General features: G+C 38.2%; 2 protein-coding genes across 2 annotated transcripts in view; one reads left to right on the top strand and one right to left on the bottom strand.

Moving 5' to 3' along the window:
- FRMPD2 (FERM and PDZ domain containing 2) overlaps positions 1-17,729 on the top strand; it is a 40,275-nt gene extending 22,546 nt beyond the window's left edge. Inside the window, exons 15-30 of the mRNA XM_069020366.1 lie at positions 2,340-2,550; positions 3,427-3,530; positions 4,530-4,628; positions 5,712-5,819; positions 5,943-6,059; positions 6,525-6,760; positions 7,312-7,416; positions 8,354-8,447; positions 8,913-8,998; positions 9,190-9,328; positions 10,364-10,578; positions 11,442-11,540; positions 12,782-13,146; positions 15,667-15,847; positions 16,737-16,895; positions 17,544-17,729. Of these exons, the coding sequence (XP_068876467.1) occupies positions 2,340-2,550; positions 3,427-3,530; positions 4,530-4,628; positions 5,712-5,819; positions 5,943-6,059; positions 6,525-6,760; positions 7,312-7,416; positions 8,354-8,447; positions 8,913-8,998; positions 9,190-9,328; positions 10,364-10,578; positions 11,442-11,540; positions 12,782-13,146; positions 15,667-15,847; positions 16,737-16,895; positions 17,544-17,726 (2,501 nt within the window). The 3' untranslated portion in view covers positions 17,727-17,729. The remainder of the gene's footprint in view (positions 1-2,339; positions 2,551-3,426; positions 3,531-4,529; positions 4,629-5,711; positions 5,820-5,942; positions 6,060-6,524; positions 6,761-7,311; positions 7,417-8,353; positions 8,448-8,912; positions 8,999-9,189; positions 9,329-10,363; positions 10,579-11,441; positions 11,541-12,781; positions 13,147-15,666; positions 15,848-16,736; positions 16,896-17,543) is intronic.
- MAPK8 (mitogen-activated protein kinase 8) overlaps positions 1-19,568 on the bottom strand; it is a 190,184-nt gene that overhangs the window by 83,884 nt on the left and 86,732 nt on the right. The gene's annotated exons all lie outside the window — the stretch shown is intronic.

Here is a 19,568-nt window from a genome sequence, read left to right as displayed (position 1 = left end):
TGAAAGTTAGAGTCTAATTTGTAGTCTAATTTGGCATGTGAGTAGGCTTGTGCAGGGGGTGAAGAGGGGTTCTCTGATGATAACAACTATGCAGCTAAACTCAGATTTAAAAAAGAAATAAGCAGGATTTCCCTTCCCTTCAGGAGAATTCTTCTGCTGAGAATTGTGAAGAAATATATCAGACTTACCCAAAATGTAACCTGAAAAATGTTCCTCACAAAATTATAATAGTGCCCAGATATGCTGGAGATGAACTTAGTCATTTTGTATATGACAGGGATGCAACCCAGTGGTTCAGTCCGAGGATAAAACCACTAAACCAGAGGCACATGAGTCATACCCACTTGACTACACAGCTGCTAGCAGCTCTTATCTTAGATTTTGCCATGCCTGTGGAAGATATGACTAGTACCTCCTCAGGCTTCAGATTTTCCATAGTTTCTAAGACAAGATTCTGCTCAACCCAGGTCAGGTAAATAGCACATCTCACCCACAGTTCTCAGCATGTTCTGTAAAGATGGGTGGGGATTATTATTGGGAAACTGAGGCACATAAGAAATAAGCTGACAAAAGTCATCACTCTTGACTTCAGTGGAGCAACATGAGTTTTCACTAGCTCATCCACTGCCTTGAACAGAACCATGATCATTTAAAACCCCTGAGTGTTTGACCTGGTGAGCCATTGCAGGAGAATCAATTGTCATGCCTTACCCACTGGGATACTCCTTTCTGTAGTAAAACTGTAAAAGTATTGGCAACAAATACTACCATGGCATGTAACAGGATAATTGATATATTGCCTCCTTACCACTAAAATTATTTCATGAAAGCTGAAATTCTTGCACAAATTTGTTACCATGGCAAAAGGCCCTAGGACGGCATTTCAGTTCAAGGCACTGTTTGTCACTTGACATGTCTAGCTTCTAACATAATTTAGTGGGACTGTGCTTTATTGCTTTCAAATGAGTGCTAATAGTGCATCTTAAAGTTTCCTGTGTCACATTTGCTTGCACTAATTTACCTTACAAAAATTATTACATTCCATATATAACAGAATAAAATTATTGAGAACTATGAAAATTATAACCTGAGTACACCAAATCACTGAAACAAGCCAGACTTACATGAGCCATGTGACCACAGGTTCTGGGGCTCAGTGTGTGTTTGCTGTCCCAGAAAAAAAAGTTTAGTAAGGCAATGACAGACAGTAGTTCAAAATACTGCCTTTGCCACCACAGTGAGGCTGTAAGAAATTATGAGGCTCTTTCTCCATGCTTTTGCTTCTGCTGCACTATTCAGATGTGTAAGTCACCATCACTTCAAAACTTGATAGCAACCCTCTACTTCGGAATCACCATGGCAACTCCCAGGCTGCACTAATACTCTGGACAGTTAAACCTTCTGATGCCTTAAGAAATGCCTCTGATCAAAGTCACTGAGGAAAGAGGGAACCCGGATTTAATGCTGCAGAGTAGCGTTCTAGAAAGCTGTATTCAGGCTACCATTTCTTAGGGAAACACACGGGAGTTTAGCTGTTAGATACAAGCAGAATTTAAGCTCATGTTTATGCTAGCCTGTATCAAGCCAAGTTTTTGTTTTACTTTCCAATGTGTCTCCAACTGCCTGCTGTCTTTCCATCCTCCAAGTTCCCTCACCAGCCCACCCGTTGAGAACCTAAATAAATTAATTTCACCTTCAACACCATCTTGTTTCAGAAACATGAAATCTTTTGAGAGGACACATTGGTATACAGCAGAGCTCAGGCCTCATTAAGCAAGTAGTCGTTTTCACAGAAAGGTAGAAAACTGGATAGCAAGTGTTGCCACCAAGTCCCCACTCAACTTCATTTGTGCAAATCACTCCATTCTTTGGTGTCCTTCTGAACTTTGGAGAGCATGTGTTACTGGAGCTCCTGTCTTCTCAGATATACACATACTGGAGTGGAAGGCCTGTGAAGGACAAGAAACTACCAGCCTGGATAATACCTGAAAGACAGGTGTTTCTCATACACCAATCATTTACAAAATACACTTTACAGAAATATTCAGGTTTAAATTATGTAGGGTTGTACATTTCATCTGCCTTTGTGGAAAGTGGCTTTGTAGTATAATTCATAGAAATTAAACCTAAATGCAGCATATACTTTTTATGCAAGAAAACTCCTATTCACCCCAAGGCCTAGGTATCCTCAAGGATACAAGAACAAATGTATCTGTAATGTCAATCTTTTTTTCTGGCATATTCAGAAGATTTTATTTAAAGTTCCTTTGAGCTTAAAAAGATGTGATAATATCAGTGCATTTGTCTTTGCTTCTTCGCCTCTCTCGCTTCTTATTCAGAGGACAGTAAATTTGTGGAAATAGACAAATCAAATTCTGCATATGCAGCTCAGCATGAGCACCTTGCCCTTATTCAGAGACTGTCTCGCTCAGAGAATGTGCTCTATGGAGCAAACCTGGAAAACCTTTCTGCTGGGATGATGAGCAAATCTTGTGATAACCTCAGTGTGGAAACCAACAACAGGACTAGAGACAAAATCAATCTTGGCAGGTAGGTTTGCTTTTTTCTCTGAACATGTGTAAGAAGACTTAGACATAAACTATTTTTTTTTAAGTTCTTATCGTGGTCACACCAAGAGGCCTAGGGCTTCATGGTGGCAGCAGTAGTGCAAATGCAGGCAGGAAGTTAATAGACTAACAGAAGAACTTGAAAAAGAGTGACATTTAAATTTGTACCAGACTCAGGAAGAAACCACTAATTGGGTTATGGGGAAGTATAAAAATGAGGGAGAATAAATGTAAAATCTTTAATATCTGTGTATCTTCTCTGGAAACTACAGTATGTGAACTGAAAAACCAGCAGAAGCTGGAATGGAGGGATCAATACCTAGCTGATTCCTCCACGTCCAAATGTGCAAATCTTGGGGAACAGTGCAAGAACTTCTTTCTCCCTCTTTGTTTTGGTACATTCACCTGTGTAGGTGGTTGCTATAACTGCACAGTCTCAAGGCCTTTGATGAATTCTAGTGCCTTTTAGAATACTAAGAGTTAGAATAGAGACAAAGAGATCATAAACTACCAGGAAAACTTTCAGACATGGTTTTGTCTAAATGGACAGCAGGGCTAAATGAATCATGGTGAAGCTATGCTGAGTTTTCCTGATGCTTGCAGTCAGCTCAGAGCAAAACACAGGGGGAAATCAGTCATGATACAAGTGGTCTAATAGCAGCTGTTTTTTGGAAGCAAATGCTGGCAAGGATAAACTACTCCCCTAAAATGAAACATGTCCCAGAAATTGGACTACTCATTGAAAGGCTATAAACCTGTCCATTCCCAGCTTGGCTCTGACAGACTAATGACAATGAAGAGTGCTAAATACCACTGCTGATTTTTTATTATAACACAGTCTTCCTTTCCTGCCGTGCAGATCTGTATCAGGGCTGTCCCAGTCAGAAATGCACATCAATTTGAATGGAAATCAAAGGAGTTACGACTTCCTCTCTATCCATTCAACTCAGAACACAATCAGTGGTGAGTATAATAATAATAAAGAGAGACAGTACCCTTCCATATTTATAGTTTCAATTGAAGGAGACCAACATATATTCAACTTACAGATTAAAGACTATCCTTTTGTACTTCTAGTCCTGGAAATTAATCCAGAGTTTAGCAAGACAAACTGTTTTCTTCCCCTTAACTCCCACTTTCCATCAGGTTCAATGGTAAGGGACTTTGTAATAAAATGATTCTATAATGGTGCCTAATGCTCTACAGAGATGTAGTTCAGTACACCCAGAGACTCTTGCACAGGACAATATCCCTGTGCTCAGAGGTCATTGTTTGGTTTGCAACTGAGATCTACAACTCAGTAAGTAATGCATGAGACAGCATAGGCTCCAGGTCTTTCCTCTGTTCTTGCACTTGCATGACACTTCCTGGAATAAGGACTGGATATCTAATTTTCTATCAGAAGCCAGACTGCATGCACATGGGGAGCCAATCTATGGAATATGAAGCTATGCTTATTTGGTTAGGCCATTTTAAAATTAGAACAGTACTTTAAGCACACTGTGGCAGTTGCACAATGTTAAGTACTGTTAACACTACAGAGGTCATCGTTGCAATCAGTGTTGGTTGGACTGCACCTTCAGAGCCAAAAGGGCCCACAGGGACCAAGGCTAGAGCCCATAGGAGATTTTGTGTCCAGATCATCCTCAGGTTCAACGGGCACTACACGCCTGACTCTTTAAATATTCTAATCTTAATAAAAACATTGCAAAAAAATATATAGTCTTCCAGAAAGGAACATTGTAGGAGAGCTTGCATAGCTCTGTACATAAGTTTTTCTAAAGAATGAAAACTTCTGAACACTTGTTTGAGCTTCCATCCAGAATTATATTGATTCAACTGTAACAGTAATGTTGAAATCAAGGAAAAAATATATCTTTGAAGCTCCAGTTTTGCATAATACAGGAATATACTGTGTCCCTGCATTAATCTACATCTATTCTAGCTGTTTTATTTCTGCAGCACCTGGATCACCAGCCACCCAAAAGGAAGTTTTACTAAGTGGTCTAGAAAGAGAAATCATTTGTGTCAGCCTAAAACGTGACCCTAAGAATGGATTTGGTAAGTAAGGAACATAAATGTTATGTTTGTTACTGGGACTATCAGATCCTGGTGCTAACAGTGACACATGCTGACTCAGGCTGGGCAAGACTGTAAACCTTTCACTCCATTTATTCTTCTTACAGTGTAAGAGTACCAATCTTTATGAAGGACTCAGAACTTCCAGGACTGAAAAGGACTAAGCACATAAATCAAGACCATTATATTTTCAGAGGATTAACTAAGGCCACAGAGACCAAGGGAATCAAATGCTAAGAGTAGAATGAAATGAACATGATTTTAATTTTGCATCTGAAATACATGTGTACTGATTTTATTTATCTTAGACCTTACAGGTAGTGTCTGTGGGGGTGAAAAATGTTTAGACAAACTTAACATGAATGTTTCTTAACTCTTGGATTGTTATTTGGATATTTTTGTTATCTAATACCTTAATCACACTGTATCCGGCTCTTGCGGATGAGTTAAGAGGACCATCGGGTTTCACAGGTGACCATTAATACAATTAAAAATCAAATTTATAAATGGTGCAGGTCTGTGTGTAATATCCTAATCCCAAACCCAACTATTATACCAGTGAGAAGGATATATTCTGCAATAGTCAGAGTTAGGATAGTAAAACTGAACTACTTAACAAGAGATTTAATCTTCTTAGATCTCTTACATTAGAAGTTGACATGGCCCACCTCAGGTTTCCTGGTTGCATGATGTAGAATGATGTTCAAATCTATCTAATGAGCTTTTACACCATTTCCCTCCTGCAGGTGTTAAATGCTGCAGGTCCACCTAGTTCATGACTGTTTCAAGAACATGGTCAGATTCTTTAAAAGTAGCAAGCCAGGAAAGCATTGTTTTTGGGAAATTATATCTAAACAGTGACAAAAGTCACCAGCACACTTTAATTATAATTTAAGTTTAAAGCTCTCCCAACTCAAGACCTTGATGCCATGTAAATCAAAGCTCCCCATCCTTCAGATCATGTGTAAAACTTATGCCATTGAAGTAAGGGCCTTTTGTGCTCCTAAGGTTCATCTTTTCTAATACTGCCAGCGTTTGCATTCTCATGCTATCTCGTTTTTGCAGGTTTTGTAATTATTGGAGGAGAAAACGTAGGAAAATTAGACCTTGGTATCTTTATCGCTTCAGTTATCCCTGGGGGACCTGCAGACAGAGCTGGAAATATCAAACCAGGTCATTTTCCTTAGTTTTTAATTAGAATTAAAATACTTGCATAGTTTAAAGTTAGCTGCTCTGGATTTATTTCCTTATTTATATGTGCTTTGTCTTATTTTTATCTTTTTTTTTTTTTTTAAGGAGGACGACTCATCTCTGTGAATAATATTAGCCTTGAGGGTGTTTCATTTAATACTGCAGTTAAAATCATACAGAACTCTCCTGATGAAGTAGAGCTCATCATCTCTCAACCCAAAGGTATAAAGGCAAATGTCTCTGCTGGCTATGGGATGCTAATAGTTAACTCAGGACACTCATATTTATTAGGCACTGGGATGTAGTACTACATTCCTGCTACTGACTGCCAGTTAGAACAACTATATGCTAAAATAGTCAACTTCTAGTAGGTATCATGTGATGTCTCTGCTACATCAGTGTGAAAGAAATCTATTATGGGCTGCATTGCTGAACATTAAAGGAATTTTGGCATTTCTTGCTTTGACAGAGTCATAGTCCTCTGCAGTAATGAAGCAAACACATTTCTGAACACTTATAACAGCAGTGCTCCATTTCACAGTACTAACTCATTTTATAGATCTGAAGTCACAATCAGTTGAAATAGGAAGTTACTTTGTCCTCTTGTGCTGGGTTATAACAACATTTTTCTTTAAGTTTATTTGCTATTTGCATTCAACAGTGCCTCATTTTGATATGGCTTTACAGACATGTATGAAGAAGGATTAAATGAAGAAAAGAATCTATCAAGAGGAAACAGCACTAGTGGATCTGAGATCTCTTGTGTAGGCAGTGGGAGAAAAAAGATTCAGGATTGTCATACAGCTCTCCCCAAAGAACAGGACACAAATATAGATGAACTTGAGAAAACTCTTTCCTGGAATTTAGCACCAAAATTGGGCCCTAGAATTCCAGTTCCTTCAGCTGAGAGCCTGGATGTAGAGGTAAGTGAGATTTTGATGTTGCTCAGTAATGTTACACCCAGCACACCGCATCTAACAACATACCAGCTACATGTAGAAGGGAAAGTAACTGTGAAGGAAAGGAAACCTTGGAATAAATTACATTGGAAACGTCAAAATGATAGACATGTCTGGAATATGTGAATAAATGGGGAAAGTGTTCTAAAAAATGTTTTTAAAATTCTCCTTCCTTTTCCAGTGGAGGGACTAAATTTTGAATATTTTCTTGCAATCTTTTACGTTTTCAAACCAGTCACAGAACATTTAGTGTCTAATTTCCTACTTTTAGACATCCTCCCTATATAAACTCAGGTTATGTGCATTAAACAGATTGCATTTTGAGCAGCATTAGCATAAGCTTCAAATAATATCAGGGATATAAATGGTATCACTCCAAGTTTACAGTGACAGCAGGATCAAACCCTTTACGTCTTCTGGAAATTCTCTCTTCTTTTATTTTTAACTTCCTTTTCACCCCTTTCTTTTTAAACTGGGATGCTGTAATCTCATTAAAGTTTTTATTTTTGAGACAGGCAGCTGATTCTTCCCACTTACCATCTCCATCAGAAACCAACTCAAAGGAAATCTACACGGTGGATCTTGTTAAAGAAGATGGGACTTTTGGAATCAGCGTGACTGCAAGTGTTACTGTTAATCTTACATTGTATCTGTCAAATTGTTACATGACTGAGAACAAAGACAGAAGATAGGCTGATAACAGAAACTGTTAGCATGGCACACTTTAAACCAAAGTGTTGAATTGATTGACATAGCATGCATGAAGTACTGCCTCTGCTCATTCCCTGGTTCTTACCCACACAATCTGTGAAAGAGGTGTCCTGGCACAAAGCATGTGGCAGTACAAGCCCTTTTTGTCCTTACTCAATTTGAGAACAAGATCTACCACTGAAAGTGGAGTTTGGTCAGGGAGAACTAGAGAAGGCAGCAGTGAAAACTGTCTGCCACATTTGAGTAATAACTCCTTGTCCTAGTTATTTAAGTTGAATTTACCCCTCCAGGCTGAGATGTCTTTATGGTTGTTGCTGAAATGGAATGGGAAGCAACAGCCATTTCATTGCCTGCTGAAGAAATTAAGGGATATTTTCTTCATCTAAATTTGGCCAGGGATGTAGATGGACAGAACATGATTTTTAGTTTAATATGGAATTTCTTGGAGTGCCCAACTTCAGGTCCATGCTTTATATATTGTCTGAAAGATTGATAATTGCAGAATGGATATTGCACAGCTTAGAAGCTGGGCTAGAGAATAATTGAAAGATGCAAGATCATCTTATGTGAGCATAGGGAAAAATTTATGAACATTTAGTAAATACTTTTATATAGTCACACAGAAATACATTGCATTTTCCTGAGAAAATAAAGTAAGATTACTGCATATGGAGGTGTATTCTAACTAGATGGGGTTTGGGAGTAATATCCTCTTTCCATTTTTTCCAACATTTAAAGAAAAAAGTAATTTCTGGAGCAGTTACTTTGTAATGCATGTGTAAGTTGCTTTGATTTTTACCACAGGGAGAATATATGAAGACTCTAATCTGTGGGCATATTTTGCAGGGTGGAATTAACACCAGTGTGCGTCACGGTGGGATATATGTGAAGTCAATTATTCCCGGGGGGCCAGCAGATAAGGACGGACAAATAAAGATAGGTAACATGTCTGGCAATAAAACTCTGGGCTGTAGAACTTAGTGTTAGTGTGGACAATGAAACATATTTGGGACTGGAGGTCTTACAACTGTGAAATGTAATATACAGTCCATCATTGTTCAGCCTGTCCCTGTACTACATGTAGGGATCCCACTGGGAAACCAGAAGCCTCATACCAACATTGTAGAGTTACTGTCTGTAGCTGCCATCAGGCTAGTGACTGACATTATTGTTGTTGTGATAACCAGATGCTATCACTGCATTTACTTTCAGAATACCCTGGAATGTTTTAGCTGCTAGTTATAGAATGCTGTACAGCGAGCAGTATTGCTTTCCTATGAATTAATATTAATTTGAGTAGGCATGAAGACCTAAAGTAATGTGGGCAGCCTCAAGGTTTACACCCTCTGAACCTGAACATCAAAGCAACTTGATGTTCTTTGTTTGTTGGTTGTTTTTACCTCAGGTGATCGTCTTCTAGAAGTAGATGGCATCAGCCTCTGTGGCATCACACACAAACAGGCTGTGGAACACCTTAAGAAATCTGGCCAGGTTTGTACAACAGCAGAGATCGATAAGATACCCAGCAGACTAAACTGGACTTAGTATGAAGCACAGCAGCCAAGCTTGGCCTAAAGAACTGCCCCTGCTCTGCTCCAACCCCTTCCCTCTAAACAGAAAAGTAGAAAGACTTAGGGCTCACTGTTTACTGTGTAACTGGCACCTGTTCATCATGGTTTTAGATTGCCAACCTGGTTTTAGAAAGGGGAAACTACCAACTGGCAGAGCCATGTCTGACTGCTAATGACAAAAAGGAGGACCAGTGTGCTGTTGTTTCTGTGGCAACATCCCTCACCAAGGCCTGCTGCTTTTTGACAGATGGTAAGTGATAAAGAAGGAACTCAGGGTGACTTCCTACAATGTGCAGGAAAGGAATGCATGAAAATAATTCTATGAGATTTCTGTAGGTTGGACAGAAAAAACTCTTTACTGAATAAAATTACAATATTCAATATTAATGACATTATCAAAAATCAATTCTGAACAAAATATTTCTGATGTACATAGAGTTACAGTGGCTAGGTATAGCTGAGTTTATCCTAGGCATAAATACTGCAGTATGATCTCAATATGTAGTATGATCATAAATACTGTAGTATAATCTCTCAGCCTTTGTGAGATTGGGTTGGCAAGGGGACACTCCTGTCTGTACTCCACAGCACTCTCGGGCAGGAAGCAGCTCTGTGGATGTGGCCAGGCTGTTACCCAGAGAGAGCCTCACCAGCACAACTGCTGATGCTGTGACAGTGATGAAGCTGGAGTGAACTGGAGACTGCCATCACTTAATTTCTTAAAAGCAGAAGATTTAGAGATTACTTACACAGAATTTAGCCAATAAATAAATGCTGTATCTTTTACTGAAGGTTGCCTCATAAACACTGAGTCTGAACCATACTTTTCCACGGGGCAGTTACTCCTCTACACTGGAATTCAGCTACAAGCATGGTGTTTGGGAGAGGCCTGATCTCTCATTCTTGACTGGAAAGAGCAGGAGCTCCAATTCTAGCTTATGCCAGTTAGTGCAGGATCTAAACTAACACCAGGAAGATGCAGAATAGTCAAATCTCTGCAACACTTACAGAAGAATGTCAGAAAAAGATAGCATGTGAATCTCTTTATGTTGGTACAAAAGCTTTTTCCTTTATGGGCTTGTACCAGTTTTCCCTATTCTGCTTGTGAGATTTCAGACTTATGTAAGATAAAGGAGCACCTAACCCTTCTTTTGACATTACTATCAGCAGATCTACCTCTGCAGCACATAGGGAAAAGGTCTTTTGAGAGTATACTTTATATCAGCTCCTTAGGAGGTACATGTGTCATGGTTCCCACTTTTTTTCCAATCTCTGCTTTGAGCAGACAATACATTTGAAGTGAAATTAACCAAGAATTCTGGAGGCCTTGGATTTAGTGTTCTGCAGATGGAAGGAGATGCTTGTGAACACCTTGGAGGAGCTATTGTTAGGATCAAAAGACTGTTTCCAGGGCAGCCAGCTGAAGAGAATGGAGAAATTGAAGTTGGAGACGTCATTTTAGCTGTGAATGGGAAACCTCTCCATGGGCTCCTGTATCAGGTAGCAGGAAGTATTATTACTGGGGTTCCATATGGGTAACAGATTAATAAAGACAGTGCATTTAAACTTAATTATCACCAGAGGGAGGCAGAACTTGCATATAAATAATCTGATTTCTATGTAGGATTCTGCTCTAGAACGCCTATGTAGAATTTCCTTTCTAAATTAATTCTGACAGAGAATCTCTTCTGCTATTTAATTTATAAGTTTCTACCACTAATGTATGAGTTCTATTGTTAGATGCACACCAGTTGTTAATTAGTTGGAATCTTTGTTGCTGTTATGCATGAACAATTTTGGAACAATTTTCCCCCTGTGGTCATTTGTGCTTTGTAATGTCATGCTAAATATAATGCCCCAGATTCAAATTTCTACCAAGAGTAGTAAGTCCTGTGTAAGTTTTTAACCTGGAATGAGAAATTCTATACTCAATGAAGAAAGTAAATGGTAATGGCCTACATGTGGATTTATTTTTTTCATTGGAATATGGCAGTTTGGGGAGCTATGCTGAAATAATTGACCAAGGATGTGTTACTGCCACATGTGGTTTGAATGAATTTGCCTGAAAATTCTGTTTTCTTCAAGAAAATAAAATTAATTAACCTAAACCTATGTTTCTGTTGGTGAAACAGAAGTTTCTAAACAGAACTGACTTTACTTTAGATACATGTTCACATATAAACTATGGTCCACTTATATGACAATCCTTCAGTGGTGACTATTGGCCCTCAGACACTGCTGAGAGGCACAAACATGAGAAATGTAGCATTCACAATAAAAATTTTCTCTATCTCAGTTGGTAAAATGACATGTATGACAGACTGTGTTCCATCAGAAATAAAATATTCCTCCTTTCTGTTTAGGATGTCCTGCATTTGTTGAGAGGAGCTCCTCGAGAAGTTACACTGCTACTTTGCAGACCACCAAAAGGTGTTCTTCCAGAAATAGAGCAGATTGCTCTGGTAAGGCAAAGCTTCTGATAGAAACTTGCTTCTGTAAACCTGGAAAGACCCTGCTATGTGTTCTATCCAGTCTTGAACAAGGCAACCTTCCCTTTTTTCAAGGCCCTCTATTCCATTTCTTTCCCTTCCTGGTTTCAAATCAACCTGTAGAGTTCAACTGATATTTCTTTCGCAACCAAAATAATACAAATCTGGCAGATGTGAAACACTTATCCCAGTCCAACAACTTTTGAGTCGCTGTACTGTCATTGGAGTGAAACAGCACATACCCAAGCACCTCTTCTAGTGGTGCTTCTAAAAATGCTCTACCAGATCCTCAGCCAGAAATTGCAGATATTCTCAGATGCAGGTACTGTAACTCCCCAAAGTGAGAAGAAAATAAAGAACTTTTCCTATCCAGACTATGTCTTAATGAAGTTAAATAAATGAAATAATGGTTTCAACTGGTTTTTCAGGTTCTTATTAATGGTTAGCAGAATCTGCAGGGGGAAAAACAAAACACAAACAAACAAACAAAACCAACAAAAAAAATCAAAATGAAAAAACAAACAACAACAAAAAAAACCCACCAAAAACAAACAAACAATAAAAACCCCAGCCAAACTGTAGACACTGCAGAGACTAAAACATTAGATGTGCTTAGCAGTATTACTGCTGCTTCTTGAACACATCTCATGGACACATGACAAGTACTCTTATAATGAATATGCATTTGTACTACTCTTGTTCCATTCCGAATGGCCCACTCATGGTGCCTGTCCCACTAGGATTTATAGCCACCCACAGGCAGACAGAAATGACAGTCAGAACCACCTCCAGATAACAAACTGACTCCTGCTGCTCTGCTGCAGTGGGCCCTTGGCTGATTTCAATGGTCAGTGGCATGGGAGTCAAGTCTGGAAATTACTTCTATGGAATGAAGAGAACATAGACACAAAATTGAGGCATGATATGAACAGAAATAATAAAAAAGAACCTCTAGGAAATAATTCATTGGGAAAAGTGATCTGGCATAGTAGTTTTGACTGGAACTCTTGTAGAACATGAAAAATAAGCATAAAGAAAAAGGAGTTATTTGGTGAGAGAGTACCTCCTATTTTTTCTCCTCTCTTCCAGCTACCATTTGATATTTTCCCATTCAGAAGCTTATTAATACTGATTTTTCAAAATATTTTTCTCTTGAAGGAGCAAAGATAGGAGATTAAAAAGGAGTTCCACTAACCTTTCTGTTATTTTCATAGACTCCAGCACCATCTCCAATTAAGGACTTTGTGGCAGAAACGCCAGGCAGCACAGAGGCAGGAAACAGTATGGATCAATCTACCAGTGAGGGAAGTAGCAGCTCTCCAGACCTCGAAGACTGTCTCGATTCTCCAGTGGGAGAAGATTTCAGTGAGCCTCCTGAGGATGACAGCTCAGCTTATGAAGAGCAGGAAGCTGAGTTTCAAGAGAAACCCATACAGAAACTCCCAACTTCCAGAGAGAGTTTCTATAAGCATCTTTGGAAGATTCATCAAGAAGCTTCCACTTCTGAAGTCTTCCACTCCCTAGAGGAAGAAGTGAAGCAGAACTGCTACTCACCATGTGAATTAGGACAGGCCAAAAGGTAGGGAATACTGAAATCTGTTCTGCAGCCTTCCTTTGACTCGTAGAATTTTGAAAGTGAATCACTTAGGTTTAAGTACAGGGCTCTCTGCTTCTAATCACTCCTAATTAGTGAAGATTTTATTTTATCATCTTATTCTGACTCACCTAATCTGCTTTCCCTATTTACTCTCATCTTATTAGAATTTTGCATATGTCTGCATTGCAAGGTACTTGTAAGAGTTCTGCACCACTGTAATCATTTATGCTGTTCAGCTGAAGCTGGTTGCCATTTGAAATCAGTGGGAAGAGTCTTGTTCAACTAAACAGGAAACATACTTTTTTCTTGATTGTATGATCTTTTACTTCCAATTTGTTTCAGAGTTAACTTAAATAGGCACCATAAATTTTCTTATTGTGTGATCTTTTAATTTCAAACTTTTTCGTAGGAAATAAAAAAAAACTCAGAAGACAAACTGTGATCAAGGAGGAAAAAAAAAGTTATTTTCTGTTTTCTGGTCTTTAGAAGCCAAGAGAACCGCTGAGCCAGAGGAATTATACAATAAAGTATAATGCAAATGGACTCGGTCTCCTTTTACACTCTTTTGGATATATCAGACACTGTCACACAGAAGACAATCCACTCCATTTTCATCATCTTTCCCAGAGCAAAAAATGATAAATTATCAGAACAGAAAAAATTGATTCAAAGACAAATTAAAAGTCTCCTAGCAGCCTTTAACTTGCAGCTTTAGTAATTTTACTGGGAAACTAATTTCTATTTCTCCACACAGTCACTTGAAATAATTTTTTTTACTTTTGACACTCATCAAGCACAGCCCCAGACACACATTCCAGTCTCTGGGAAGTGACAGCACTACCTGACACTGCAAGTCAAGTGGGATCATAATGGCAATTCATAATTTTAGCTTCTCTTTGTTGAGTGGAGAAGCTGCACTCGATTCATGAATAAAGCTCCCACTTAATTATCTGCTTCTTTACTTCTGAGAGTAAAACCAGCCGAAATCTGTCTGCAGCAAACATATTTGCCAAGAGATAATACAGATTCAACAAAACTATGTTTATTGTGGGAAAATATCAATTCCAAGAAAAGTTTTGGATTCTTCCCAAGAAGGAAGTTCTGAAATGAATGTTTTTGTTTGATACATTTTCAGTATCATTTAGTATAAGCTTTTGTGTTTTTAAGAAGCAGCCAGAGAAGTTTAAGATGGCATGCATTTTAAACAGTATCTTAAACATAATCTCAATTTAAATCCTTCCAGCTAAAACCATAAAATATCCCCAGAAGGAAATAGGCATTAATAAAGGACTTCCTTTTGATTAATGAAGAAATTTCTTCCGATTGCTCAAAACATTTCATGCAAATGTATAAATTTTCTGATATGAATTTTATGGAGATCTGTGATTTCATACAGGATGTGCAATTTGTTTTCATTTTAGTTGTCTATATTTGCTTCGGAGATGATGGACAGCTCACTTCTATCAAAGAGCAAAAGATCCTGGCTGACTTAGATATGAACATGCCATTTTAAGTGTTTTTAAGATGAATGCAGTTTAGCAGTATTTCAGTAAGGATTGATATGAACAAAACATACTTTAAAAAAAAAAAAAGTGTTTCCAGCATTTTTACAAGCTTTAATGGTAAATTTTTGGGAGACAATGTCACAGTTGGTTCATTAAGAGCAATAGCCAAAACTATTAAATGCAGCATGTATGATTACAGTTTGGATTTGAACATCAGAAGTGCTGAATACTTTGTCTGCAATATAGTGGAATAGATTCAATAATAATTTGAATTCAATTAATTTAGTAAGTCAATTAATATCTTTTGGACAACTCATATGCTTCAAGGCAAGCATTAGAATAAAGGCAAGCTTACAAAAAGGAGTAAGGACTTCTATTTTTCATGAAGAAACAGGAACCACTTTATATTTCATGTTTGTGGTCTGTGCCCAGTTACCAAGGAAAGACCTGTAGATGCCAGAAGTGTGGCTGGCATTCCTTTTTCAAGACAAATGCTAATATAAAAATTGTAGTGGTATTTTAATGTGAATACCACTTACCAGAAAAGTTAATTAATTTGTTTATGGAAGATGAAATAATTAATGGTCTGGGCATTGTCCAGTTATTGGTTTTGAGAACCAACCAAAGTACTAACTAATTCCTTTAAAAATTAAAAGAGTGCAAGATTTTGCAAAGGTAAATAATGAAAGCTTTTTAATCTTTCAAGTAGCTTTGCAAAATATTGATTACGGTTTTTTTTATATACTACCATTGGAGGATTCAGACAGCAATTCAATATCATAACTAGTAATTCAGTTAAAATGAAAATAAGGTAATGCCTAAGCAGTAGACTTTTCAGTGGCCATCTAATAAAGCATATGGAGGAAAACCCCAGCACTGCAATCTTTTTCTTTTCCAGCCGTGTATTTAATAAGAGTCATGATGACCTATCAAACACAAAATGTATGCCTGAAACTCTCTCTCTAACCCCTATTGATGAAGAGTATCTCACTGTCAGCTCAATGTCACGAGGAGGAAGCTCCGAGACAGTCTCTGCAACCACTGCAACCCCACAACCACGTGTTTGTGGTCCCTCATCATCACCCCTGCTTGCTAGAGAGACACATGACAGTGACAACGAATGGGAGGACTTGGAGGAACCAGAGGAAGAGAAGGAAGAAAATGAACACTGCACTCAGGTATGTGATAGGCACCAAATTACTAACAGGTAGAATACAAGGGAAAAGAAACAATTTTAAGAATGTTACATTCTCAAACACTCATTTAAACTAATTTTCTATGCTATTTCCACATGACTTTTTTTTTTTTAAACTTTCCTGAATATCCACAATCTTCAAATAAAGCAGACCTTCTGCTATGCCCAGCTCTCCAGAATTCTTAACCATTTTCCTTAAGGCTATTTATTTTTTCTTGACAAAGAAAAAATATTTCTCTAACTTTCCAAAATTCTGCAGTATTATTCTCAGTGTACGAAGGCCTAAAAGCTCTCTAGTAGCTTCTAAAATTAATTGGAGTCAGCAACTTGGGTTTTTTCTGCCATGTTTCAAGCCCATGCAGAAAATCACTTTGTTACAGTGATATTGCTGTAATGTCCTGATAAGAAACTATGAGCCTTGTGCTAATTACTACTCAAAATATAAGGCTCAGTCCTGCCAAATGCTGAACATCTTGCATTCCTACTGACACTAATGAGCTCTGAATTCCTACTAATTTGAGAGCACCATGGACAAAATTTAGCTCCAGGCATTTTCTTGTTGCAATAGCAGTAACAACAGTAATCTTTGCACCCTGCTATTGCAATGCTTGTCAGCTCAGAGGACTCCAAGCCTTTCTTTACACATTCCAAATGACCAAATCCCATGTCCTGGTGGCATTCTCTGCCTTATTAGGCCCTATTAATCAATCCACACGAACCTCCAGGATCCTGGGATATGGCAGAACACCTTCTGCATACCCTTGTTGTACCTTCTGAGGATCTGATTCCTTCCTGCATATAAAAATAATGGAAGATGTTAATGAAGGAACAGAAAAGCCTACATCAGACATACCTTCTGCTTGTTTTAACAGGAAATGGAGATCTTTGTGACTTTGACAAAGTCAGAGAACAACGGTTATGGATTCTCTGTAGTTCTTAACAAAATGGACACCTGCCTGTACGTTGATGAAATCTTGAATGATCCTGCCCTTTCTGATGGAAGATTGAGAAGGGGAGACAGAATCATTATGGTACAGTAATTATTTAAGTTTATACAGAGGAGAAAATATTTGCAGATCAATGTCATTTAGTTTTGGCATTCTTTATTTGGTAGCATCCAGTTTATGACCTTTTTAGGTATGTAAATAAATCATATAATAAATCTTATTCTGCTGACCTCAGTTGGATAAATTTCAGACTGAATAGATTGTATGAGCAGGCAAATAACATGAATCTAGGAGCAATGCAAGGCAAGTGAGACATTAAATGCCTTCCCAATTAAATTACATAAACTGAATTAATGTTATAAGGTGATAGGTGCACACAAAGGATGCAGGAATTATCTCCTTTGTAATGTAAGAATGAAACTTTTTTCCAGCCTAGTTCGTGTTCAGTTTATTGCTTAAGACTCTCTTCCTTGTTTTTTTGCAACAAGACCTTGAATTTCAAGGGGATAAAAAGCTATTTTTATTAAAGCTCTGCATTCAGAAAAATAAAAGTTCAAAAAAGAAATATTACTGCAATCTTAACTATTGAATTTACTGACATTAAATACCACAGCAAAGCAATAACAAGGAAGTAAAAACTAATTTAAGTTCATATGCAAAATTCAGAGTGGAGGGAGAAGTAAATGATGGTCAATGAGATCTGTGACATGATTTTACTGGTTTGTCATTTAGGTGAATGGAATTGATGTCACATCTTTACCATGCAATGAAGTTCTGACTTTACTGCAAAGCTCTCCTCCAGATCTGCACCTTGTGGTTGGTCGTGCTGACAGTGACCCACGTCCCTCAATTAGGCCAGATGAGATTCCTGAAATTACTCTCACAAAGGGTGCCGATGGACAGCTAGGTGTGTAGTAAATGCTGTACTTGCTGTACATGGACAGGAATGACAGCATAAGGAATCATAAGCAACTGTGGTCTTGGATCAGTATGATCCAAACTGACCTTGACACCTTTATGCTCTTTGTGATCACCCATGACCAAGAATGAGAGCTTTATTTTGGGCAACACCTAAGAGGGAAGACTAGTATCTCTTACTAGACTAATGAAGATAGTTGGAAAAATGATCTTTGCATTATCACCCTATTAACTGAATTTCTGGCAGATTTCCAGCCTCATATTTTTATGTTACTGATATATATAAGTTTTGGGTAGTTGGATAATAATGTCTACTATCTGCAGAGACACATAAAGATGTATTTGGAGGGAAAGACAAAAATTGAAGAAAAGGTAAAGTTTAAGAAGGATGACCCACAGGTTGAGACTACAGTTCGCTATTCAAAAAAATCTCCACTTGAATCCTTGATTCACCACAGACACAAGGCTTTATCTACATTGTGCAATACAAATGATAAAAGAAATCCCTACAATCTGAGTTCTTGGTATTTCTGCAGCATGTTGTGAGTACTGCACAAAGATAAAACTGTAGGCTCAGGAAACAGTATGGCTATATTTGCTCATGTACAACATCCTGTTTACAGGTAGGAACTAGTTTGTTCAGAGATTCTTTGAATGTCATTTGCATTGTGTAGGCACCTCCTCAGCTGTCGTAGGCCTCCATTCCCAATGGCACCCTGAACACTGCAAGGGGTTTAAATGTTCTGGTAATGAGGGAGTTGCTGCTATGCAGCTCAGTGTCCTATTGCAATGACTATTGAACATCAGGTGAGATAAAGCACTACAGAATCACTGAAACATAGAGATGGACACCACTATTTAAGTTTTTCCATACTTTTTTTAACATCTAATGGCATTTCACTCTCTCAGTCCAGCTTGTACACCCATCTTACTGGGGCAAGACTGTTATTTATAATGTCAGTGATTTGTTCAGCCTGTATTTCAATGATTCACATCTATTCCACTAGACTTTATGTCACTGACAGTTAAATTCAAAACACGCTGCCACAAAAGATGCTTTCTCTGCATTATTCTAGGCTTGAAGCTGACAGGAGGAGCTGGAAGCAAGTTACAAGGTATTTATGTGCTAGAGATAGTGCCTGGCTCTCCTGCCAGTGTGGAAGGCAGCTTGCAGCCACGAGATCAGATTGTTTACATCTGTGGACTGTGGACTGAGGGCATTAGCCTGGATGATGCAGTGAGAGTGTGTGAAGCTGCCACCCAGAATGTTCAAATCAAAGCCACAAGGTAAATCTGAGCATATTTGATCCTAATGCTGAAGCAGGTTTCTAAATTTTATGTCAACAAGTCAGACGGCACAAAAGAGAAAAATGCTTTATCTCAAAGGTCTTGCAACCTGATAAATAACATTCATGAGATATCTCCTTGTAATTTCAACTAACGCAGCAAGCACAAGTAGATTCATACAAAACAAATGAGAACTCTTCAAATTTCATCAGCCAAAGACCAATGTGAAGCCTTAACTGTGAGGCTGAGCACCATTTTCATATGTGTTGCTCTCTAGGGAAAATCTTTGTATTTCCAGCACTAGTGTCAACTTTCTCCTTACAATCTCAGATTCACAACTACAAGCAACTACCTCTGATGGGAAATTCTGAGTTAATTCCAACAGCCAAACATTTTAGAAAGGTACTGAAAATGCAGCATTTAATCTGCAGCATGAATAGAAAATCTTTCCAGGCCTGAATAATAATCAGCTTTAAAGAATTTTTCTCATCGGTTCATGGCTGCACTCTAGATTAACTGTGTTCCACAGTCTGGTATCACACCAGCACAGGT

Source organism: Aphelocoma coerulescens, chromosome 6, assembly GCF_041296385.1.
Source record: "Aphelocoma coerulescens isolate FSJ_1873_10779 chromosome 6, UR_Acoe_1.0, whole genome shotgun sequence".
NCBI classification, from domain to species: domain Eukaryota; kingdom Metazoa; phylum Chordata; class Aves; order Passeriformes; family Corvidae; genus Aphelocoma; species Aphelocoma coerulescens.
The sequence above is the reverse complement of the archived record's forward strand: the minus strand, read 5'-3'. Positions and strand labels throughout refer to the sequence as shown.